General features: G+C 37.1%; 1 protein-coding gene across 1 annotated transcript; it reads left to right on the top strand.

The window, feature by feature from the left end:
* Positions 1 to 10,227: 10,227 nt before the first annotated feature.
* On the top strand, positions 10,228 to 10,557 carry LOC142182199 (uncharacterized). The gene has a single exon (XM_075256244.1). It carries the CDS (start codon positions 10,228 to 10,230, stop codon positions 10,555 to 10,557), a length of 330 nt encoding a protein of 109 aa, XP_075112345.1.
* The last annotated feature ends 16,862 nt before the right edge of the window (positions 10,558 to 27,419 follow it).

Genomic DNA, 27,419 nt, shown 5'->3' with positions numbered 1-27,419 from the left:
ATAGGTTGTTATGAAAGATAATCAACAAAAGCCCTATAGACATAGTTTCTAATGCACATAGGGTTGAAAATATGTGTAGATCCTATGAACAGGATTTCTAATGTGCAGAATTAAACGTAAAGTTCTATAAGTAGGGTTTCTAGCATGCATATGTGCAACCCAAAATCAAAATGATCATGAAAAATCCTATAGGCAGGATCTCAAAACACAGTATAGTATCTACATAATTCAATCAGCATAATTAAACCTATAGGCGGGATCTCTACCCAATTTCAGCAAGGTACAAGAACCCCCCCCCCCCAGCTTTTACTAATAAATCCCAAATCTGTTATTACAGAAATTATTACAGCCCAGAATGAATGAATTACATAATAACGATTACACTATAGGAAGCCTTCATAGGCCCAATCTAAACCTAGGAACCAGGCTTTCAAGCACAACAGCTCTGAAGCATAGCAGTGATCCATTCACAACACATTAAACCAGGCTTCTAGTGTGTCAAAGTTCTCAAAGAGCCTCAGGTACCTAGGAAAATGCTCACACTAGAACCACACATTAAGCACAGAGTTCATAAAAGATTGGAAAAACCAGCCCCAATGTGTCAGAGTTCAAAGGAGTCTCAAGGACCCTAGGCAGTGCTCACACTGAGGGTGGTGAGAACCTAAATGACTAAGAGTAGGAGCTCGAAAACCAGTGCATAAAGGGTAAGGGGCAAGTTTTGAAATATCTCAATTTTCAGAAGAGAAAGTTCAGAATATAGAGTTGCAGGCAGAACTGCTCCAAGAAACAAACAAGGTTCAGGTTCAGCATACAGTTCAAACATGGTGAAGTCTGATTAAGCTAAATGCTTATGCTAGCATTTGAAACAGTCATGGCTTAGTCACAGAAGCAATTAGGTAGAAAATATTTGAATTGAATAGACAGGATAGATGAGTTAAGCACACACATACTTGATTATATGCTTATAGTGTCTTACAAAGTTCAGAACAGGTATAAAACTGACAAACATATCGAACTTTAACCAACTTATGAGAGGATTCCTGTTATTCTAAATACCTTAATAATAAGTTAACAATATTATCAAATTACTATATAAAGGACAGAATCATGCTAGGAATTGAACCAGGCTAGTCACACAAAGCATAGAGAAGGAAATTGCAAAGGTTAGGGCATACCAGTTATGAAGAAAGAAAGTAAATGTGCAATAGTAATTAAATTCCAGAGTAATTTGGCCTTGACTTTCAGTCGGCCAAACAATAGCCACTTAGTGTAGAAATCAGAACAGGAGCAAGAGAGAGAACTTAAATTTTAGTAGTGAGATTAGAAGAGTTTGATACTTGTCCTAAAGGGGAAAGGGGAAAGGGTTTAAATAATGTAGGAATTAAACACATAAAGATGAAAAAACAAATTTGTCAAACACTAGAAAGTTAAGTGTTTAAATTAGTAAAATTGAACCCTAAACTTTAGGTAAAGATACACAAAATCAGTATGGAAAAGGTAAAGAATCACATAAGGCATATAACGAAAAGGAATACCATATTTGGTTCAAGTAAAAAGGATCTGAAACCCTAATTTAGGTAAATCCCAAAATCAGCAGAGAATAATGGCAAAGAATCATGTACTAGCACAAAAATAAATGTAGACAGGGATTATTCCAAAGAAGAGTAGGATTGAACCAGATTTGGTTCAAGCAAAAGGGTTTGAAACCCTCAATTTAGGTAACCCATAAAATCGGCAGAAATAAAGCAAATAACCACATATTTGCATAAAATGAACATAGATGGGATATTATTCAAAAGGAAACACAAAATCGAACCAGAAAAGATCTGAAATCCTAATTTAGGGCAAAATATGGTAAAAATAAATGAAACACGTTAGATTAAACAGAAATAAGGAAAATATTAGTCGAATACAATAAAGGAAAGAGTATCAATAAGAGATCAGAAAAGAACAAGGAAAGATCTCAAACTCTAATTGAGACTGATGCTTTGAATCGGACTAGGGATGCAAGAATCATTCAATAAAACATGAATATGGACAGAAGATCGTCCATATCTTCACAGAATCAGGGTGAATCTACCCGTTATTGAGGTAGTTCTTGCCAAAAATAGGGCAAGAATCTAAGTAATACCACAGACGAGTGTATAATGATAAAGTAAAACAATAGGTAAGTAAATCATGGATTGATTCCATGTTTTAGCCAGAATAGGAGAGATTTGAGGGTGACAGCACTAGGGTTTGACAGAGATAGAGAGGGCGTTGAGAGAGATTAAGGACGTCGGGTTTTGAGGGAATGGGGTAGGGTTTCTTATTAGGTTAATTAAAAGGGGTAGAAATAATATGGGTTGTTGATCTCAAAGGTCAACGGCCATGATTGGTCGGAGTTCTGGGTTGAGTTAGTTAAGTGGGTAAGGGACTGGGCTAATGGGTTTGGGCCAAGGGTAATTGGACTAGGTAAATTGGGGTTGGTCTAGGTCCGAATTTTAATTTGGAAAGGGACTATGTTTTATATACCCATTTAAATTACTAAAAAAATTTATAAAAAAAAATAATAAATGATAAAAATATCATTTATGCATGAAAATAATTTAAAATAATTACTTAATATTGTAAAAATATAGAAAGTCATTTTCTGTATAGATAATATAGCTATACATATATATGGGCTATTATTGCAAAATATGTAATTCCAGCCCTAAAAAATACAAATGTAATTATAAAAAATGCAATTAAAATATTTAAGCATTATATGGGCACAAATGATGAGTTTAGATGATTAAATCATCGTAAAAATAATATGAGAGATAATTGTTGGATATTTGTATAATAAAATGCAGAAATGAATTGATTTAAAGCCCTTTAAAATTATAGAAAAATTGTATAAATACTTGTGTGACGACCCGTCCAGTCGTCTCATGAGTTACCGCTCTGTTTTCCTCATTTATGCTTCTTATTGTTTTGTATATAGGTTCTATGAGTGATCGGGTTGGTTGGCTTGGGTTTTGGAAAGGTTTTGAGAGGGTTTGAGACACTTAGTCTCTTTTGAGGAAGTTTAAGTTGAAAAGTTAACCGGATGTTGACTTATGTGTTAGAGGGCTCGGATATGAGTTTTGATGGTTCAGATAGCTTCGGGAGGTGATTTGGGACTTAGGAGTACAATCGGAATGAGTTTTGGAGGTTCGGAGTAGATTTAGGCTTGGATTGGCGAAGCTGATATTTTGGCGATTTACGGTTGGTAGGAGAGAGTTTGATATAGGGGTCGGAATAGAATTCAGAAAGTTGCAGTAGTTTCATTGTGTCCTTTGGGATATGTGTGCAAAATTTCAGGTCATTCGGACGTGGTTTGGTTGGGGTTTTGATCACAAGCGAAATTCGGAAGTTTTTGGAAACTTAGGCTTGAATCTGATGTGTTTTGGTTGATTTGATATTGTTGGAAGTGTTTTAAAGATTGGTACAAGTTTGAATAAGGTTTTAGGATTTGTTGGTGCCTTTGGTTGAGGTCCCGAGGTCCTCGGGGTGATTTCGGATGGTTGACGGGGAGTTTGAAACTTTGCTGCAACTGTTAAATTTGCTGCTTCTGGTATTTTTGCACCTGCGGATTGGGGACCGCAGGTGCGATAATGGAAGACGCAGAAGCGGAAATACCTGGAAAGGCATGGACCGCAGATTTGGTTGATGGACCGCACCTGCGAAGGCGCAAGTGCGGAAGTTGATCGCAGGAGCGGTTTTGGCCGTTAAGTGAGGAACTGCAGAAGCGGTTAGTTGGCCGCATATGCGGTACCGTAGAAGCGGTAATTGGGCCGCAGATGCGAAAATGTCTGGGTAGAAAGTATAAATTGTGGCCTGCGCGATTTTGAGCTATTTTTCACCATTTCTATCTCGGGTTGGGAGCTTTTTGGACGATTTAAAAGATGGATTTCAAGAGAACTTCATTGAGCTAAGGAATTTCGACCTAAGACTCGTTCCTATGCTATTATTTCACGGATTTGAGCTATGATTAATGGAATTTAAGGGCTAAAATTGGGAAACTAGGGCTTGGAAACTTAGACCTTTGCTTGAGGATTTGAAGGACCATTTGAGGTCAGATTTCAGAACTTTTGATATGTATGAACTTGTGGGGAGATGAGGAATCTATTGATGAAAATTTATCGAATTCTGAGATGTGGGCCCGGGGGCCGGGTTTTGGTAATTTCGGAATTTTTGGTATTATTTGATTGTTTTCGCTTGGGCTTCATTCCCTTAGCATAATTTGATGCCGTGATTCTGATTTTGGATATATTCGACACGAGTAGAGGCTGATTCGAGGGGCAAAGGCATTATAGAGTAGTATTTTCACCAGTTTAAGGTAAGTAACCATTATAAATCTGGAACTGAGGGTACAAACCCCGGTATTTGACTTGTTTTGATAAATGCGGTGACGCACATGCTAGGTGATGAGTGTGTGGGTGTGCACCGATAGGGATTGTGATTTGGTCCATTCCGTAGCGACTATTGAGCCGCGTATTTGATTTGAAACCTTATGATATTTCGTACTTTAGTCATTTATAATGTATTATGGGCCATATGCCATGATTGGGGCCTTGTGCCGACCTGTTAATACCCTTAGGGGCATTTTTACTATTTTTCCTGAGTTTATTTGTTGAAAACATATCCTCAGTCATGTTTTACCTGTTTAAATATTTAAAACTGGTTTTATCACTCCACTTCTAATTGTGAGGACTGTTTGGGCTGAGTTCCCTAATTTCTATTGTTGTGCCAAGAGGCTGCGAGGCTAATGTCTGAGAAGGTTGAGAACCTAATAGTGAGGATATTACATGTATATATTATGGATCGGGTTGCACGCCACAGCGATATATATACTGGATCGGGTTGCACGCTGCAGCGATATATATATTGGATTGGGATGCGCGCCGCAGCGATATGATGCTTGGGCTGTAGGAGCCCCTCCGAAGTTTGTACACCCCCAATGAGCGTAATCGATTATAAATTATGGATCGGGCTGCACACCACAGCGGTTACTATGATTTTATTACTATGAGATAATAATGAGCCTGAGTGCTGAGAGTGAGTATTGAGTGACGAGAGTTGAGTCATAAGTGACTGAGAGGCTGCCCGATGGGCCATATTCTAAGTGATACCTCGTCCGAGGGCCCCAGTTATGTTATTTTCACTAATTTCACTCTTCTTTTGAAATAAGCCTCTGTTGTAAGAAATTGCTAAGTATATAATTTCAAGAATTTAAACTGGAATTGATGATTTTTCAACGAAAATTGGTTTTGAAAATGTGAAGTTGACTTGTTATCCTGTTGTTTATTCAGTTATATGATTTTTTAGCTGCTCTTCACTGCTTTCAGACCTTATTTACTTTAGTTACTTACTGAGTTGGCGTACTCATGTTACTCCTTGCACCTTGTGTGCAGATCCAGGTGCCCGAGTGGCAAAGTGAGGGTCCTTAGCTGATTCAGAGGTTGCCGGAGATTTCAAGGTAGCATGGTGTCCGCAGCCCTATTTTCTCCTTCTTATCTTGTTCTTTTCCGCATTTTCTAGACTTATGCTGTATCATATAGTCAGTTACGTAGTAGAGGCTCTAGACGTGTGACACCAGATATTTGGGGTTGTGTAGTTCATGTTTATTTGACTTCCGCTTATATTTTGTTGTTTTAAACACTTATTATGAAAATTTGGTATCTAAACCTGTGTTAGAAAATGTTTTATAAAAGAAACTTATTGTGGTTAATGGTTTGGGCTGGCTTGCCTAGTAAGGTGATAGGCGCCATCACGATCGGGTATTTGGGGTCGTGACAACTTGTGCATATTTATAAATGCATGTGCACTATTTGAAACTATATGTGCATATTTTAAAAATATATAAGGAAACAATTGGGTATCAACACTGAAGCTACCAGAAACTGAAAAAAGGTTCGGTAAGAACATGTACGGTACATGGGACCAGTAGGAAGGGATTCACGTTCAAAACAGGAGAACCTAAGGTATGATTCCAGATCTAGGGACAGAGATTCAGGTTCATCATCCAAGTTTGGGAAGGAGCGAGACACATAAGATGAGATGACTCTCCCTGGCCAATCCTCAGTCGTTTGTCCTTGCTTAGAACCACTATCTCTTGATTGATCTATTTTTTTCTACCTTTACAGCTCGCTATGTAAGTTCACTAGAAATACACCAATACAACACTAACTATAGCAGTAACTAGTACAATGAGTCAGGGTAGGGTGAAATCAATAATAGATGCCTATTGGCATTCCAGCCTTCCTTCTCCTTTTAGGGAGAGCTAATGCATGTATTTTGGTTTGTAGGTAATAAAACCTACTATTCTGCTATGAGGGAAAGGAGTGAAAATGCGCAGGATAACGATAGAAGTTCAAAAGCAAAGATTGGTGGTTACAGTTTCAATGTTAGCACATCTGAGTTGGTAGCTATTTTATAAAGCATGGGAAATAAGGTGCGGTGGCCGAAAGAAATGAGATCGAACCCCAACAGAAGAAACCCAAATTTCTGGTGTGAGTTTCATAATAATCACGGTCATAAAATAACAGATTGTAGATTGCTACAAGGTGAAGTAGAGCACTTATTAATACAAGGCTACTTAACTGAATTGTTTGGTGAGAAGGGTAAGCAAGCGTATATGAATAATAGACAGGAGCCCCCAAAACCTCTGTCACCAAAGAGAACAGTTAATGGCATAAGCGGAGGAGAGAAGGTCAACAGTGTGACATATACGGCTGCAAAAAAAAGGTATCAAAAATCACAGTCACCCATGGGAAGCGAGGTCTCCAAGTTTTGGAAGAAGACAATATAATATTTGATGATGCAGATGGCGTGTTAATACCACATAATGATGCACTGATAATATCTTTACTTGTACATGATACTAATGTAAAACAAGTTTTGATTGATCCAGGCAGCTCTATAAATATCATTCTTTTAAGAGTGGTAAACGAAATTCAAGCTGATGACAAATTAGTACCCAAAGCACGTACCTTATCTGGATTTGACAATTCAAGCGTTGTTACAAAAGGGGAGATAATACTCACCACATTCGCAAAAGGAGTGATAAAAGATACGAAATTTCAAGTAATAGATATGGACATGGCATATAATATGATACTCGGCAGACCTTGGATTCACGATATGGATGATGTTCTATATACTTTACAGCGGGTTATTAAGTTCCCTTCTCAATGGGGAATTAGGCAAATCCGGGGTGATCAATAAGCCTCTAGGAGTATCAATTCAGTGGCGTATTCAAGCATACAAAATGACGTTGCAGAAGAAAAATAACAACTACAGAATTCGGTTGAGGGCTTAACAACTCAAACCTCAACCTAAGACGGACAGACGGATGTAGACTTAATGCCAGATACTATTTAAGAGCCAGAGGAAAATGAAAACATCAAAACAACAATCGAGGAACTCGAAGTTGTGGTGCTATTTATACATTGGAGGGACATAAAAGTTTACATCGGAACCAATCTGAGCCCAGAGTTAAAACCTAAGTTAATTGAATTTTTAAAAGCTAACGCAGATTGCTTTACTTGGTCGCATTCAGAGATGACAAGTATACCCCCGGAGGTGATGACCCATAAGCTAAATGAAGATCCAACGCACCCACCTATCAAACAAAAGAAAATGAAGCAAGGATCCTCCAAAAACCAGGTGATTCAAAATGAGGTACAAAAGCTTTGAAAAATTGGGTCTATCCGAGAGGTAAAATATCCTAATTGGCTAGCTAATACTGTAGTGGTGCCTAAAAAGAATGGTAAGTGGCGAGTTTGTGTAGACTATACTGATTTGAATAAAGCTTGCCCTAAAGATTCTTTTCCTTTGCCGCACATAGATCAACTAATCGATGCTACTGCAGGACATGAATTGTTAAGTTTTTTTAGATGCTTATTCTGGATATAATCAGATAAAAATAGATCCTGTAGACGAGAAAAAAACTTCTTTTATTACGGAAAGGGGGACTTACTGCTATAAAGTCATTCTTTTCAGTCTAAAGAATGCTAGAGCCACATACCAGAAGTTAGTAACGAAAATGTTCCAGGAGTACCTGGGAAAAACCATGGAAGTCTACATTGAAGACATGTTAGTCAAGTCAACACAGGCGGGGGATCACATCCAACATTTGTCAGATACATTTCAGATTCTCCGTAAGTTCAATATGAAGCTAAATCCCGAAAAGTGTGCATTTGGCATGTCATCAGGTAAGTTCTTAGGTTTCCTTGTTTCTAACCGAGGAATTGAAGTAAATCTAGCGAAGATTAAAGCTATTGAAGAAATACCGGATATACTCACGAGCAAAAAAAAAAGTGGAGAGATTGACAGGTAGGATAGCAGCATTGGGAAGATTTATTTCTAATTCTTCGGATAAAAGTTTTAAGTTCTTTTTAGTATTAAAAAAGCAAAGCCAATTCGAGTAGACTGAAGAATGCCAACAAGCGCTCAAAAATTTAAAGGCATACTTGTCAAACCCACCATTGCTGGCCAAATCAAAAGACGATGAAAAGCTACTTATATATCTTGTTGTGTCAGAAGTGGCGGTAAGTGCAGTATTAGCTCGAGAAGATAAAGGTAAACAATCTCCAATTTATTATGTTAGCAAATCCTTATTAGATGCTGAAAATCGGTATCCTCATTTAGAAAAACTTGCTTTAGCACTAATAATGGCTTCTAGAAAATTAAGGCCTCATTTTCAATGTCACCCTATCTCTGTAGTGACTGCTTACCCTTTACGAAATATATTGTATAAGCAAGAGTTATCAACTAGATTAGCCAAGTGGGTCATAGAATTAAGTGAATATGACATCACATATCAACCTAGATTGCGATAAAATCACAAGTTTTAGCAAATTTCGTGGCATACTGTAGCCCAGGTATGGTAATAGAAGCTAAAAAAGAACTGCAGATATTTAACAGGTCCAATCCAGGTACTTGGACCCTATTTAATGATGGCTCCTCGAATGTTAAAGGATCGGGTTTAGGCATTGTTCTAATCCCACCTTTGGGAGAAACTATAAGGCAAGCCATAAAGTGTCATCCTATTACTAATAATGAAGCGGAATATGAATCTATGTAGGTTTAGAATTGGTACGAGAGCTCGGAATAGAGCAGGTTATAATCAAAAGCGACTCGCAGCTCATAGTTAATCAAATATAGGGGACTTATATAGCTATAGAGGCGAGGATGCAACAATATTTGGAAAAGGCACGAAATTTGGTCAGACAATTCCGATCTTGGAAAATCGTACAGATACCCAGGGAAGAAAATATCGAAGCAGACCATTGGCTAATCCTGCATCCGCTGCAGAAGTAACAAATGAAGAAAATGCTTCCATAATACATTTGTTTCATTAAGAACTCCATTAAGATAAAAATGAGGTAAATTATAATAATCTAACCTGGGATTGGAGAAACGAGATCATTAACTTTTTGCAGTAGGAATCCTACCTGAGGATAAGAAAAAAGCTCAGGTACTTTAACAAAAAGTTGCCCATTATTGTTTGGATTGAGGCAATTTATATCAAAAAATGTTCGGTAGTCCTTTAGCAAGGTATCTCGGACCTTCTCAAATAGATTATGTGATGAGAGAAGTACATGAAGGACATTGTATAAATCATGCAAGAGGAAGATCCTTGGTAACAACTCTAATTAGAGCAGGGTATTACTGGCCAAAAATGGAAGAGGAGGCAGAAAGCTTTGTGGCCAAATGTGATAAATGTCAAAGGTACAGTAACAACATGCATCGTCTAGCAGAGTTATTACACCCGGTTATTGCACCATGGCCGTTTATGAAATGGGGGATGGATATCGTGGGTCCACTACCATAAGCCAAAGAAAATGTACGATTTTTATTAGTGCTCACTGATTATTTCACTAAGTGGGTAGAAGCAGGTGCCTTCAAAAAGGTATGGGAAAAAGAAGTCAGGGACTTCATTTGGCGAAACATCATATGTCAGTTCAGGGTTCCAAAAGAAATCGTGTATGATAACGGCCCGTAGTTCATAGGTGCAAATATCACAAAATTCTTTCAAAATTAGCAAATTAAAAGGATTACTTCAACACCTTATCATCTCGTGGCCAACAGACAAGCTGAATAAAAACAAAGTTATTATTAATATCTTGAAGAAAAGGCCAGAGGAGTCAAAAAGGTAAGTAGCCAGAAGTGTTACCTGGAGTCTTACGGGTTTATCGAACAATAGCAAAAACGAGAATGGGGGAGACAACATTTTCACTTGTGTATGGTGCTGAAGCCTTAATTCCAGTTGAAATAGGTGAACTAAGTACAAGATACAACCAAGCAACCAAAGAGTCAAATGAGGAGGAGATACAAATAAATATTGATTTGCTTGAAGAAAGGAAAGAAACAGCCTTGATAAGGATGGTTGCGCAGAAGCAAATTATTAAGCGATATTACAATCGGAAAGCTCATCTTAGGTACTTCAAGATTGGGGACTACGTACTCAAGAAAGATTTTCAATCAACAAAAGCAACCAATATAGGAAAATTGAATCCAAATTGGAAAGGACTTTACAAGGTTTGAGGTATTGCTGGAAAAGGTGCATACGAGTTGGAAACCATGGATGGGAAGGTTCTACCCTCGAGTTGGAATACTATTCATCTGAAAAAGTATTATTTCTAAGTAAAGAAATGTGTATCCCTCAATTACAATTTTTTTTATATAGTTAAAATTATACTAACAATTTTAGATGATAGGCAAAAAGCTAGCCCGCACCAAATGATGATATTAGACCTGAAAGACACGTAGAAGTAACATAATTCCGGTCTAGGGTTACAACTTTTCTTATGGAAATATAAAGGGTTAAGCAGTCATCATCTAAATTATATATGCTTCCGAGTCTCATACATTTTTTCTTTTTCAGGAAAAGGACCACATGGAAGGAATAGTCAAGTGCTTGAGATTCCATACTTCAAAATTCAAACACTTGGGGGACTATATATATAATGAAGGCAAAGAAGACTAGAAAAATCAGAATTCAAGTCAAGCTTAAAGTTTACCCAACAAATCGAAAGTTTAGAGCAAAGTCACGAGTAGCCAAAAACACAAGCCTGATTCAAAAACCTATGAAGAATACACTCGTGGATGTAAAATTCAAAATCTTACGAATGTTTAGGTTAAAGTCAATATTTAATCACGGGTTGCAAGATATACCCTTGAATTTCTTTATACAAATCTGTTGTAAATAAAGCAGTTACGAAAGAGTTATAGATGGTACTTAAATACATGTAAAGTGTTCTATAATTTGAAAGTTCGAGTGATACAAAACTTTCCTCAAAGTTATACAAAGAAGCATGTGTGTTCCTATTTCTTATTTTGTATGTTTACACCATTATGAAGTTGAGGCGTCTTCTTCATTAAGTGTCGTATATAAAAGGGCCCTCTTTTTATAATTTGTGCTTGTTCAAAAGAGTCACGAAGCAATGACGCATTTTTAAATACAAAAGTAAAGATAACAAAGGATAAAACAAAAATCCAAATAAGTGAAAAATAAAGCCCAAACTTATAAGGATAAAGCAAGGGTAAACCACTTAGAGAGTAGAACAGAAACTCTAAATAAGGGTATTATAGAAGTGAGACAGAAACTTTATAGTATTATAATAACTTAGTTAAAACTAAGTATGAACTTAGTTCCAACCTGATTATCTTATACAAAAACCCTAAAATGGACTAGGGGTATGATTTTCCAAAACATTACCCCCAAATGGGACCAGGGGTAAGCCTCCAAATGTTCCACCAATAAAAAAATAAAAATAAAACAACACTTCAAAATTTCTTAAACTTTCACTGAGGCACAGAATCTGAACCGGTAGGATGAAGAACAACATCATCAGAAGTAAGAAGAGTAACTTGAGTGGAAGGAGATTGAATAGCAGCGTCACCAGGAGTAACTTCATCACCCTCAAGAGTATCAGTCACTGGTGAAGAAAAGCTCTGAATTTGTTGGGTTTTCTCAATAGTTTCTTTGATCTTTGCAATCTCAGAAGCTAAGTCAAAGCCATCCCGGCTTGTTTCCATCAAAGTGTCATGGCGTGTGTTCAAGAAAGCCCAACTAACTTCAACGGCAACCTTATCTTCAAGAGCTTCGTAATCTCTTTCCCAATGCTTAATATCACTTTTAATTTCTTCATTTTCAGTCAAGTCTGCATCATAAGAAGCTTGCAAGGGGGCAAGTGAACTGTCCACAAATTGAACTCTATTAGAAGACACTCGGAGATCTTCTTGAGCTTGAGTGAGCGTTTGAACAAGCTCACCAGTGTAAACTTCTTTCTGGGTCAATAGGTATTTTAGACCTCTGATCTCTTCAGTGGCTTTAGAAAGTTGTTCAGCAAATGAAGACTCAAGAAGGTTCTTATCTTTACTCGCCTGATTAGAACAGGCTTTTTCAACCGCTAGTTCCGCTGTCATAACCTTTACTTGCTGCTCCAAGTACACTTATCTTCCTCTAAAACTTCCATTTCAAGTTGAAGACCTTTGTACTGCTCTTTCCAATTGTCTGCCTCAGTATGATAGTCATTCATCAGTTGCTCCGTATGGACAATCCTTTTCATCATCTCTGTACTGATGAGATTGATCTACATAATAAAAAACGAAATATGATACTAGTAAAAGAAAAATCACATAAAATAAAAATATAAGGTTTATACCTTCAAGGATGAATGCACAATATCATTCATCCATGTTAGAGAGCTGTGACTTTCCAGTTTAGACTTCCCAACTAGGCCTAACAGTGGTATCAACCAAACGTCAGTTTGGCATGATTTCTTCAAAAGGTTACCATCTGCAGGAATCTTGATGTTAACTTGTTTCATTGCCCTACTACCATTAGAGGAACCAATTTCAGCATGGGAAGTTGTGGCAGTAGGAACATGTAAAGCCCCAGAAAATTTTGTTTAGTAATTTAAGATTTCGTGGAGCCAAGGTAGGCTAAATATTTTATCTTGCGTACAAATGAGGATTAAGGATATTATGATATCAATTGGATATATTAATAAGTGTATAAGTCATATTAGAAGTGAATTGGTGTCTAAGGAGAGTCCTAAGTCTAAGCCAAGTTATAAAACTTCATAATAGACGAAAGTTGCAAATGAGTGCGCACAAGACCTCACTTTGGACAACTATATCTCCTGTTATATAAGGATTTGTGTTATTAACATCCTATAAAATAAAAGGTCTTTGAGTCTAGTTTCCAACGCATCAAACCGTTCGTCATTCGGACATTCCTACACAAAGTTATGACCAAATTACCAAAGCAGCGCAGAAATTTGAACTACCGCGGCGCCCCATGCGGCGCCCGCCGCGCCGTGCCAGTAGTAATTCCAGTATGGTCTGAAATTTTATTTCCAGACACATTTTGCACAGACGCCCCGTGCCCCGCGGTGCCCCACACGAAAACGGCAGTACAAAAAATGGGTTTTTAAGACCCGAACCCCATTTCATTTAACTCGATTGAGGTTTATTTTTGGGGAAATTTCTGGTATTCTAGAGTGAAGGGAGAGCAATTCTAGAGAGAGTAAAGGGGAAAACTAAAGATTTCACTACTCTTCCTTGAATCGCAGCTTGAAATCGCATCAAAGGGTTGCTAAGGCTTCAAAGAGGTAAGAATTTCTTTTCCCCAATTCTTCAACTTTGAAATCTAACTAAAAATGGGTAATTAGTAAGATGATTCTTGGATGTGAGAGTATTCATTATTCATGCATGTACAATTTAGGTTTGTGGGAATATTGTTGAATATAAACAAGTAAAGATTGGGTTGCGAAATGAAGGGAATCTTGTAAAAGAGATTTGAAATCAAGATGCACAACTAGTAATTGATAAAATTCTCAAATGAGCTAGAATTATGAATATGTTCCTAATTTGTGTTTAAATTTTGTTATGACACGAAATAGATTGAAGTTTCTAGAATTTCCGGAATATCGTAGTAATTAAAGGAAAGATCAAGAAAGGTATGTATGGCTAACTTTGACCTTTGTAAAGTCACTTTGTTTGATGTACGAATATTTGGTATGTGATATCTACGTGGATTATTTGTGGAATTCTTGTGATTGGTATGATTTGATTGTTCGTAGTTAAGTGTCCCGATATAATGGTGTACGTAATTGGCAATAACCAAATGTGTGATTGTGAATGTGTTATGTGGTAAGAGTTGAGAAACAAATGATGGAAGGAAATCGTAAATGATGCAGTTGGAACAACTGTGGTAATAACATATATGGCTTGTATTGGCAATTATCGCGGTGACATAAAATGCATATGAGTTGTTGAATATGATGGAAATAGTATTGATGGCTATAGAAATTCTTTGAGAATTGTTGTTGTTGTTCTTTGTGAATTGTTATTGTTGTTGCTGTTGTGTTGTTTGTGAATTGTGATTGTTCGGTGGGATCGGGTTGCGCGCCGCAACACGAAGTAATAAGGTGTGGGTTGTGGTGATAAGGGTGGCCGAGGTAATAAGGGTGGAAAAGTGATTGAAATTACCATTGAAATGAAAATATGAGAAAGTTGTGAAATAATTGATGTGAAAATGTTGAAGGGGAAATGGAGAGATTGTAACTTGTTTGGCTTGATGGTTTTCTTTCATGTGTATTTGATTGTTGTTTCCATGACTACTTGTTACTTGTGTATGGTTTAAGTTTACTTAGGGCAAGTTTGTTCATATATACCAGTACAATTCAAATGTGCTGACGTCCCTTTTGTCGGGGGCGCTACATTCGTATTATGATTGTAGGTGGATCCATAGCAGGTACTCCAGTCCACCGACCGTAGCTCCCCTTCACTTTCCGCCAGAAGCATTAGTGAGCCATTTTCCTCTCGGGGCCTTGCGTGGCTCATGCCGCTTTTTATTTCGGAGTCTTGTTTTGGTTTTTGGTGTAAGGTATAGCCGGAACCTTGTTACCGGCAAGTATTGTATCACTCTTTTGTATCCCGAGAGGCTCCATAGACAGGAAATGCGGGTTATGTACTTATGTATTTTGGGCAGTATAACTTGTAAACCACGCTAAGTAACTATGTATGCTATGTAAATCTCGTAAGAATGTGTTTAAATTTATAAATGGCTATTTCACTTGGTTAATGGGAAATGGAAACGCGGGGTAACACGTGGAATAGGAAAGGCACCCAGGTCCGCTTGGCTGGGGCTGCCCGGTCGAGCGCCGGTCGCGCCCCTCGGTTTTGGGGCGTGACAAACTTAGTATCAGAGCCTAAGGTTTTAAAGTGTCCTATGATGTCTCGGAGCCGTGTCTAGTAGAGTCCTTCTTATCGATGTGTTGTCGACCACATCTATAATTAGGATGCTACTTGGGAATATAGGAATAATACCCTTCTTCTACACTCCAGATCGTGCGATAAAGCTTTACTATAAGATTGTCTTATAACTCGTGCGTTGAGATTCAAGGTAAGTTTAGACGCTCTTTCACCTATTTCAAGTAATGTTGTCATACGGAATGACCAGTGGGCAAAGGCCTGGATATTAAGGAGATGACATATGTGTTATATTGAACGAATGGTACAAATATATGAGGTACGTACATAGTACCAGAAGCATACTTTATTCGAGAAAGTGTTAAAAATAATTGTAACCTCCAAAGAAACATTGAATTGATAAGTGCTATATAAGCTTGAATAGCACATATGGGTAGTGTAAGAAGTATGTAAATGATCCTAAGGTGTGAAAGAAAACTAGTTATATAAGCACGTGATATATGGGAGACATGACCAGGAGATTGATGATGAGAGTGCAAGTCTCCCCTAGGAGACAAGAAGTTATGAAATGAAAGTCAATTGAACCCATAATGAGAAGACCCTTATGCTACGAATGTTATAAGAACCCCATAAGTGTATGAAGTTTTGTTACACTCCTAAAGGACATTGGTATGAGGAATTGGAATCCCAAGCCCGTGTGGCTGAATAAGAGCAAAGGACTTATGAGGTTAATACCATTGTGACTTCAATCTCCCTAATACACGAGCATATATGTGAGGGATAGAGAAATGAAACATATGTCCATGAAGTTGCTAAATTCAAAACTTGTGTCAAAATCCGGGACATTCCCCCTAAGTGGGGGAGGAAGGGCCATAGCAAGGCCACTTAAATACAATGAAACAAGAGTAAGACCATGTAGCTTTGATGTTTGAATATTTTTGTTGAAGATAGGCGTAGTCTAGAAAAGTAATAATGGATAATGTGATTATCTGAAAGGATATGCTAATGATAGACCACTAGTACTTCCAAAAGGTGGAAGGTTAAGGAAGGTAAATTCTTCATACATTGCATTGTGAATGATAGGGTCAACGATCCTAGAAACTAAGAGTAGGTTTGTAAAAGGGTTCTATACTTGTTAGAGGGTTTGGGACAATGCATCCCAAGGAAGTACTATAGATCAAAGGTGAATGTTTTGCGAGTTTTTAGAATGGGATAATTATGGAATTGCGATTCAACTAAAGTTCCAAGACGTTAAGAAAGGTGGAATGAGTGGGAGGAATAAATGTGATGCTATAATAACCCAAGAGCGTATTTGGGCTTGATGGAAACCTTACAAGCAAATAAGTGTTAAGTGATATGTTGATGAACACACTTTTCTACGGATATCCTCACAAGAGTTAAGAGGTGAGCATGATGAAATAACTAAGGGAAAAGACCACGTAGCACATTGAGGAGTGTGTGGCTATTCATTAGATAGGGTGAATGAGGTGATAAGAAATGGGGAGAAAATCTATAAATTGATATGTCCATGGTTATCGCAAAACAGTTCATATCAGAATGGTGGACTCGCCTGCAACACAAGTGTTAATAGAAGGTATAAAGGACTAACCGTTATGCTATCGACTTGGGTGACACTGAATGGTAACTAAAGGAGCTAAGAGATAGTTCATGTCTACATATAATGGAAAGTAAGACTACTGGTGGTAAAGTTGCGATATGATAAACTCATTAAACCATGCACAATGATATTACAAGTTCACAGGAGGTAGACAAGTGTGTGGGAAATTAAGTCTATCAATTATGCACTATGAGCAAAATAGAATGGGAATGAATATTCCATTTAGAAAGAAAAGATGGTACCAATATATTGTTCGGGCCAGTGGCACTTTCTGAATTGAATATGTACGAAGGGTGTTGATATGCGTTTTGGGTGGTATTGAACAGTAAAGAGAGATCACAAGAATGTTTACAAGGGAAAGTGGAGTGGTTTCTTAAATCCTATAAGGCACACAAAGAGGAAAGAGGTTGACCAGGAAAGGTCTGAGCACAATGTTACATTACACTTGATGCAATGTCGTGCATGTTAATGATATTAAGGTGTGTGCGCGGGCTAGAAGATGTTATTTCTTTGAAATAGAAGGTTCAATAAGAAAACTCATCCAGTAATGTCTTTTGTTGAGAATTTGGAAGAGCAAGTTGCAAGAGAAATGTGATATAGATGGTTCACTATTGATGGAGCATGGATAGGTGATCACTTATACCTCTAGGCAATCCAAGAATCATGGAAAGAACTATCCGGCATATGGTTTAGAACTTGTGGCGGTAGTTTTTGTATAAAGATTTGGCGACATTATGTGTATGGGGTCCACGTTGATGTATTTATGAACCACAAAAGCCTTCAATATATTTTTAAACAAAAGGAGTTAAATCTGAGACATAGAGGATGGCTCGGGCTACTCAAGGACTATGATATTAAGATTCTCTATCACCCGGGAAAGGCCAATGTTGTGGTGGATTCTCTTAGACGGAAATCTATGGGTAGTTATCTCACTTGGAGATATATCAAAGGCTGTTGGCCAGGGAAGTTCACCAGTTAGCTAGTCTAGGAGTTCATCTTGCGGACTTAGTGAAAGGAGAGTAATTGTGTAGAATAAGGCTGAATCGTCGCTTGTAGCGGAGGTCAAAGAAAAGCAATACAATGATCCATTGTTGGTATAGCTGAAGGAGGGAATTCATAAACACAATATCACATCTTTTCTTTTGGCATTGATGATGGTACCCTACGGTGCCAAGAGCGCCTATGTGTTCTAGATATTGATTGTCTTAGGGAAAGGATTTTGACAAAAACTCACACTTCTAGGTATTCCGTACACCTAGGTTCTACTAAAATGTATCATGATCTCAAAGAAGTTTATTGGTGGAATAACATGAAAAGAGATGTGGCGGACTTTGTGGCAAAATGTCTGAACTGTCAGCAAGTGAAGGCTGAACATCAAGGGCCTAGAGGATTGTTACAAAACATAGAAATTCTAATGCGGAAATGGGAAAGGATCGATATGGATTTTGTGGTAGGATTACCTCACACTATGCACAAGTTTGACTCAATTTGGGTGATTGTGGATAGACTCACGAAATCAGCGCACTTCTTACCAGTCAAGTCCATCGATACTGCAGAACAGTATGCTCAGTTGTACATCAAAAAAATAGTCAGGTTGCATGACACTCCAGTCTCAATCATTTCATATCGTGGGGCTCAGTTTATAGCCCACTTTTGGAAGAAGTTTCAGCAAGGTTTGGGTACGCAGGTAAACCTTAGCACAACTTTTCATCCACAAACCGATGGGCAAGCAAAGCGGACTATTCATACGCTTGAAGACATGTTACGTGCTTGTACTATTGATTTCAAGGGTAGTTGGGATGACCATTTGCCTCTCATAGAATTTGCTTACAACAACAGCTTCCATGCTAGTATCCAAATGGAAACGTTCGAAGCATTGTATTGTAGGAGATGTAGGTCTCCCATCAGATGGTTCGAGGTTGGAGAAGCGGAATTGATAGGGCCGGACCTTGTGTATCAGGCCATGGAGAAAGTCAAGCTTATTAAATAAAGGTTGAAAACTGCTCAAAGTCGCCAAAAATCCTATTTGGATGTGCGTCGCAGAGATTTGGAGTTCAAAGAAGATGATTGGGTATTCTTGAAAGTTTCCCCAATAAAGGGTATCATGCTATTTGGAAGGAAGGGAAAATTAAGTCTTAGGTATGTTGGACCATACAAAATCATTCAGAGAATTGGTCAGGTGGCATACAAACTCGAGCTGCCACCCGAGATGTCATTGGTACACCCGGTCTTTCATGTGTGTATGTTAATGAAGGTAGTAGGGGATCCGTCCACCATCGTGCCAGTCGAGACTATTGAGGTGAATAAAGATCTATCATATGAAGAAGTCCCAGTTGCCATTCTTGATAGGCAAGTTCGAAAACTGAGAAATAAGGAAATTGCATCCGTGAAAGTACTATGAAGGAACCAGCAAGTTGAGGAAGCCACTTAGGAAGCCGAGGAAGAAATGAGAAAGAAGTACCCACATTTGTTTGAATAGTTATATAATAGCTTTCATGCATTTGGTTCCTATAAACTCTTATCTTTTGATTTGATCTATATTAAACTATTCCATTTTGATTATGTATGTTGCATATGCGGCCATGGTTGGTGTTTAACAAGTTATGTTATGTCTATGGAGCATGTATATGCTATTAGGATATGTATCTAGGGACCTCTAACAGGTGGATATTCCTAGTTACAAAGGAAACTCTAGCGAAATTTTCGGAAATTTAAGGAGTTAGCCAAATTTGGGGCTGATGATATATTTCATAATGTGAAAAGCAGAAGTTACATAAGGATGACTAATGAATGAAACTTTATCCTCATTCGAGGATGAATGATCTTAAGCGGGGGAGAATGTAAAGCCCCAGAAAATTTTGTTTAGTAATTTAAGACTTCGTGGTGCCAAGGTAGGCTAAATATTTTATCTTGCATACAAATGAGGATTAAGGATATTATGGATATTAATTGGATATATTAATAAGTGTATAAGTCATATTAGAAGTGAATTGGGGTCTAAGGAGAGGCCTAAGTCTAAGCCAAGTTATAAAACTTCATAATAGACGAAAGTTACAAATGAGTGCACACAAGACCTCACTCTGGACAATTATATCTCCAGTTATATAAGGATTTGTGTGATTCACAGCCTATAAAATAAAAGGTCTTTGAGTCTAGTTTCCAACGCTTCAAACCGTTCGTCATTCGGACATTCCTACACAAAGTTATGACCAAATTACCAAAGCAGCGTAGAAATTTGAACTACCGCGCCGCCCCATGCGGCGCCTGCCGCGCCGCGCCAGTAGTAATTCCAGTATGGTCCAAAATTTCATTTCCAGACACATTTTTCACAGACGCTCCATGCCCCGTGGCTCCTCACGCGGTGCGGCAGTACAAAAAAACAGGTTTTTAAGACCCGAACCCCATTTCATTTAACTCGATTGAGGTTTATTTTTGGGGAAATTTTCGGTATTCTAGAGTGAAGGGAGAGCGATTCTAGAGAGAGGAAAGGGGAAAACTAAAGATTTCACTACTCTTCCTTGAATCACACCTTGAAATCGCATCAAAGGGTTGCTAAGGCTTCAACGAGGTAAGAATTTCTTTTCCCCAATTCTTCAACTTTGAAATCTAACTAAAAATGGGTAATTAGTAAGATGATTCTTGGATGTGAGAGTATTCATTATTCATGCATGTACAATTTAGGTTTGTGGGAAGATTGTTGAATATAAACAAGTAAAGATTGGGTTGGGAAATGAAGGAAATCTTGTAAAAGAGATTTGAAATCAAGATGCACAACTAGTAATTGATAAAGTTCTCAAATGAGCTAGAATTATGAATATCTTCCTAATTTGTGTTTAAATTTTGTTATGTCTCAAAATAGATTGAAGTTGCTAGAATTTCCGGAATATCATAGTATTTAAAGGAAAGATCAAGAAAGGTATGTATGGCTAACTTTGACCTTTGTAAAGTCACTTTGTTTGGTGTACGAATATTTGGTATGTGATATCTACGTGGATTATTTGTGGTTTCTTGTGATTGGTATGATTTGATTGTTCGTGGTTAAGTCTCCCGATATAATGGTGTACGTAATTGGCAATAAACCAAATATGTGATTGTGAATGTGTTATGTGGTAAGAGTTGAGAAACAAATGATGGAAGGAAATCGTAAACGATGCAGTTGGAACAACTGTGGTAATAACATATATGGCTTGTATTGGCAATTATCGCGGTGACATAATGCATATGAGTTGTTGAATATGATGGAAATAGTATTGATGGCTATAGAAATTCTTTGAGAATTGTTGTTGTTGTTCTTTGTGAATTGTTGTTGTTGTTGTTGTGTTATTTGTGAATTGTGATTGTTCGGTGGGATCGGGTTGTGCGCCGCAACACGAAGTAATAAGGTGTGGGTTGTGGTGATAAGGGTGGCCGAGGTAATAAGGGTGGCCGAGGTAATAAGGGTGGAAAAGTGATCGAAATCACTATTGAAATGAAAATATGAGAAAGTTGTGAAGTCATTGATGTGAAAATGTTGAAGGGAAAATGGAGAGATTGTAACTTGTTTGATTTGATGGTTTTCTTTCATGTGTATTTGATTGTTGGTTCCATGACTACTTGTTACTTGTGTATGGTTTGAGTTTACTTAGGGTAAGTTTGTTCATACATACCAGTACAATTCAAATGTGTTGACGTCCCTTTTGTCCGGGGCGCTACATTCGTGTTATGATTGTAGGTGGATCCATAGCAGGTACTCCAGTCCACCGACCGTAGCTCCCCTTCACTTTCCGCCAGAAGCATTGGTGAGCCCTTTTCCTCCCGGGGCCTTGCGTGGCTCATGCCGCTTTTTATTTCAGAGTCTTGTTTTGGTTTTTGGTGTAAGGTATAGCCGGAGCCTTGTTACCGGCAAGTATTGTATCATTCTTTTGTATCCCTAGAGGCTCCGTAGACAGGAAATATGGGTTATGTACTTATGTATTTTGGCAGTATAACTTGTAAACCACGCTAAGTAACTATGTATGCTATGTAAATCTCGTAAGAATGTGTTTAAATTTATAAATGGTTATTTCACTTGATTAATGGGAAATGGAAAAGTGGGTAACACGTGGAATAGGAAAGGTGCCCAGGTCCGCTTGGCTGGGGCTGCCCGGTCGAGCGCCGGTCGCGCCCCTCGGTTTTGGGGCGTGACAGAACAATCAAAGAAGTAAAAATAGCCACAGGCGGAGCAGTAGCAACAACAGTAGGTACAGGCAACTGAGATTCAATTGGAGTCGACACTGGAAAAGAGGCAAGAGGCATTTCCTCATAAATAAAGGTAAGGCTTCCTTCATCAAATCCACGAGAAAAGAGTTGTTCAGTAGAGTCACAGGGTGTTGCATGCATCTCTTCATTAGAACTCACTAAAGTAGCAATTTCAAGCTCGAACATAGAAACAGGATGAGGAGGAGTGGCTTCGTCATCTGAAATGACCCACCTTCTAGCTCATGGCTTGCGAACGAATAAGCCTTCATCCCTCTCCTTTTCATCTTTAGAGTTTTGTGGCCTATCAACTTTTCTTTTTGATGAAGAACTCAAGGTTATTTCCTGAGCTTTTGACAGAGAAAGCCTCGAAGCAGTCATTGAAGCAGCACACCTCGAATGGGAAACCCTAGTAAAGAAAGGGGTTAATAAGTCTCAGGGTGAACATGAAAATAAAGAAGAAAGTGAAAAACAAAGTTACCATGAGTCTTAACTTTTCATCCAAATCTGTTTGAAAGGTATTTCCAGGACCTTTCCTCCATTGGAGCAACTGCTAACAATTTTTCTACCCAACCACGGAAATTAGAAATTTCCTCAACAAATTCCATGGTTGCTGAGAAAGAAAAATAAAACAGTTATAAGAATACAAGTTCTTTTTTTAAAAAAAAAAGAGAAATAAAAGGTTGAAAGAGAAACTCACGTGCAAAGTTCCACTTCTCAGGGAAGGGCATGTTTTCTTCGCCTACTAACCCACTTACAGGAGCGGCAACAAATCGGGCATACCAGCCAAGCTCTTTGTCGTCTTCGGGGCTAACCAAAACTCTCTTACTTCTCGCCACAAGAGTAAAAATCCCATGACGAAATAATTTTGGAGAATAGAGATGAATCAGATGGTAAAAAGTAAAGGGCAATTGAACCAGATTTGACAAATATCTAAGGCATGCCATTGCCCTCCATACAATAGGGCCAATTTGTCCTAAACATACATCAAAGAAACGGCAAAATTCAGTGATCATTGGGTCAATAGGTGGCCTAAAACCTAATGTGAAGGGATATGTATACAAAGGAAAAACCAGATTTAAAGGAAGTGATCATTTAATTCTCATTAGGGACTAGAATTGGGAAGTCAAATTTCCAATGGCAATCTTTACGCACAACAGAAACTAAACCCTCAGTGATCTGGGAAGGGTAAACATCAACGCAATCGTGAGAAGTTATGGAAGTAACCTGATTTTTAATTGATTCTCTATCTGTGACAAAGGAAAGTTCAGCAGGAGTAATCTCATCGACAGTAGGTTCACAAAGTGGTTTGCTAGAATCTTTATTTTTAGCAAAAGATCTATGTGGAAAAGAAGCCCTAGTTTGAGAAGAAGATGGAGGAGTGGAACTGGGTTGAGAAGAAAAACCACGTACAGAAACTGACCCGAAACTACGCAACCTACCACCTCTCCTACTTATAGTAGGAGCAGAAGAAAGGGGAAGTTCGTCTACAATGAGAACTTTTCGAGGATCGGAATTTGAAGAAGACATAGTTGTATGAAGAAGTAGAACGTATTGAATAACAAGAACAAGATGTGAATAAAGGACACTGAAGAAAAAAAATTCGTGAAAGTAAAGGCAAAGGAGTATTTATATACAGAAGTAACCATCATACAAAAAAGGTAATGATGGAGATGTAATTATGAAAACTGTCACTTCGTGAGTGAAGCAGCCGCAAAAAAGCCCTAAAATCCTCTGCAGAGTTGCAGAGCCGATCGATGACTGCCACGTGTCACATGCATTAAATAGAAGTGACATACGACGCATCAGTTCAGAAGAAGGTATAATGGTACGTGAGAAATGGCGGCAAAAATTCCCGCCATAAATGAGATCCACTTCCCAAATATTCAATTGTTGAATAATTGGTAAGTGGGGGGACTATCTATATTGGGAAAAATAAATATTACACGTGGAATTAATTATGTGGTTGACATGGCAAGACATGTGGATCACTAGAAAAGCGACAGCTGGAGAAGAGTATTAAAAAAGACATGAGTCTTAATAGGTACGAGCAAGACGTTTAAGAGACGAGAAGAAACGGTTGCACGAGTCTCTTTAGCGATTTGAAGAGGCGCCGGTGGAATGAACCAAAACAATAAAAAGGGCAGATTCATTGATCTTCAATTAATGGGCATGAATGATAACAAACGTTACAGAATCTTCACGAAACAGTTACGATTACCAATTATAACATTTTATTAACGTCATTAATGCTCATAATGACTCGATCATATAAAGAAAAAGACGTTGAACTTAGAAATGACTATATAAGGAGAAGGAATGTCATTTGTATGGACGCGTTTTGATTATTATTGGAATATAATTATTTACTTTTGCTTTCTACTGATTACGTTGCTATTCTAATTTTCTTTCTTACTACAAGAATATTGATTCCTTGATTATCAGAAGCCCGAGTACTTCTAAAAATAGGTTTTGACCGAAATTCCTATTTTTTGGTTAAACATAACCCACATGCAATTTATATATTTGTGTCTCTATGTAAAATATCCATACTCAGCGACAGTGGTGGAGTCACATTGAACCAATTTGCCGGAAAAGTATACTATTTTGCTAGATATTTTTTTTTATGTATATTTACTATATGTTGATTCCTCTTGACTTTTCGATTTACCTAATTATTTATATTTTGATACCCCTAAACGCAAATTTTGGCTCCGCCACTGCTCAACGACACTGATGTTTTGAAACTAAAGGAGTAATTTTTGGCAGTAGTTTCACAACATGACCACAAACCTCTCAAAAAAAGAAGTAAAATATCGTAATTAAACATGAGCTTAACTTCCGTGACTGACGCTTGTTTTATACTGTTGTAACTATCGTATATCTAGAAACCTAATTTTAACTTGGTAATCAAAATATATAGTATATAGTTAACATACTATGATCGATTAAAATACATTAATAGAATAAAAAATATTATATATTATCAGTTTATATAAGTAAGATCCTTAAACATACAGGAGACAAACTGCAACTACGAACTTACACGGATCTAAAAAGGGAAAAAGGAAGAACACTATTGTCACGGATCCAAGCAGGCCCCTGTATGCACCTTATATCATGTGGTATCATGGGACACCGCTTGGTTGATAATTTTTACTAGATATTTATAAGAAAGATAAAAATATTAAGGATACGTATAGAAAATGATATTACTTATTATCATAGTGATTTATTCATTTGTCTATTTTTTCAAATTATGATCACCACTTATATAAAATTTTGTATTGCCACTGGATCTAAGACTTGTCCAGACGAAAATAATATCAAGAAATGTGGTAGGTTAGAATTTGTAAAATTTGGCGTTTGCTTTTGGACTCACCTCTCTTCTCTGGTGGATACCATAAGTGGTTGCAATAAGAAGGACTTTATAGTGATTTTTCAGCCTCAACATTATGTCTGTCGTAGTCTGATCTAGATGTTTTGTAGAACCAATTACAAACTTTATTGAAATAAGTGGGACTTTCACTCTCTTTTACAACCGTGTATATAAGACTGTCGTGGAGATATTTGTATCTTTGACGCCTTTTCCACGGATTAAATGCATTCATTCTACAGTTAAGACAAAATTACGTGACAAAATTAGACTTTACCAGTATGTATTGACTAGTACATTGACAAATAGTTCACACGGATGATACTTTTTCTTCTGTTTCCCCACTGTGGTACACGAGATATATTGAGCAAGTAGTGTCGATTTATTATCACAATTCAACTTTTACGTTAGTTCTTGGATCTAGAAGTGTTACGATTTTAATGCTTTGCTTCTTGTAAAACTAATATTTACTTTGAATTATTCTCAAGCGACACAGAGCTATATCTACGTATTATCTTTTAATATTACTTATGTTGGAATCGAAAATAACAAGGCATCGTGCGGAAACTAATAAAGCAAATTTTGGTGACGAAGAAAGAAAATATACTAAAGAAGTATATTATATTATTATGGTTTGGTAAGTGACCTACTATGATTTACTAATTTAAAAGAGAGAGAAAACTTTTGCGAGAATAAATTCTCTCCCTAAATTAAACTCTTGTAAGTAGGGGTGTCAAAGGTTCAGTTCGACCAGTTATTTTATAAAATTTGTACTATACCAGTTTTTCAGTTATTCTATTATGTTTAACCAAAATTAGACTTTTCGAAACCATCCCAATCATGTCTGTTTCTCTTCGGTATCGGTACGGTTCGGTTAATTTTCGGTAATTTTTTCAATATCATGTAAAATTCACCAGTAGAAGTAGAATGCAATACATGTGTTTTTTATAAGATGTACAAAAACTCTCTAGATATTTTTACTGTGTAAAGGATGATGAATTAAAAAAAATGAAAGATGATTAGAGTATAGATCCATCAACTATTCTACAATAGCGTAAAGAAACCAAGCAAAGGCAAAAAAAATATAAATCACACGAATGGAAAGATATTAACCAAACTAAAACTCAAGAATAAAGTCTATAGAAGATTAAATATTCAAAAAGATAAATCTAAATTATATGAAAGGAAACATATTCAATACATTGTAGTTTGTTACTCATAATCGCTAGAATACTTTGTGTCTTGCTAAGATACTTAAAATAACTTAGTTTAAGTAGAAGTAGCATAATATGTTTTAGGAATTAGTATTTTGAATTTAATTACTTGTTGGCTTGTAACAATTTTCATAATTCTAAGGCCCAAAGAAAAATTTAATGCGTTATTATTTTTAAACTTACTATATAAATATATTTTTCACATGTAAATTTATTCGGTACGGTTCGGAATTTTTCCGGTTTATTTTTATAAAATATAATACTTATCCTAATTATCGGTGCAGTTATAGATTTATATAAAACTCTACGGTTTCTTTAAAAGAAACCTAAAAATTGGTTCGATACAGTTTAGTCGGTTTTTGAACATCCATTGACATCCCTACTCGTAAGGACTAAATTGTGGATGTTATTTTTTGCGTTTTTTTATGAAGTAGAGATACTCACTTTATAGTGGTCACAATATTTTTGTCAAATATGAAGGAGATTTATATTTTTCTTTAAAGAAAAGTAAAATAATTTATTTTGGTTAATATTCTACTCTTCCTTTAAGCAAAAAAAAATAATCTAAATAAGGTAAAAAATTCCTAACAATTTACACATAAAAATATTGAGGAGCAACATATTAGATGACATCCGTTGCTAAAAGGTGTATATATCATCGTCCCCACTTCTTTCATTTTCTTTAGAACATTATTGTGGTTGACTACACGTCTTTGAATTACTTTAAACTTTACATGTATCATTAGTGGAAGTTACAAAAATT

The sequence above is a fragment of the Nicotiana tabacum genome, chromosome 6 (assembly GCF_000715075.1).
Source record: "Nicotiana tabacum cultivar K326 chromosome 6, ASM71507v2, whole genome shotgun sequence".
Classification (NCBI taxonomy): domain Eukaryota; kingdom Viridiplantae; phylum Streptophyta; class Magnoliopsida; order Solanales; family Solanaceae; genus Nicotiana; species Nicotiana tabacum.
Note: the sequence above shows the minus strand (reverse complement) of the source record. Positions and strands in the feature narration are given on the sequence as shown.

What these genes read in the sequence shown, in the direction of transcription:
- LOC142182199 (XM_075256244.1), top strand. Translation starts at nt 10,228, where the DNA reads ATGGGGGAGACAACATTTTCACTTGTGTATGGTGCTGAAGCCTTAATT.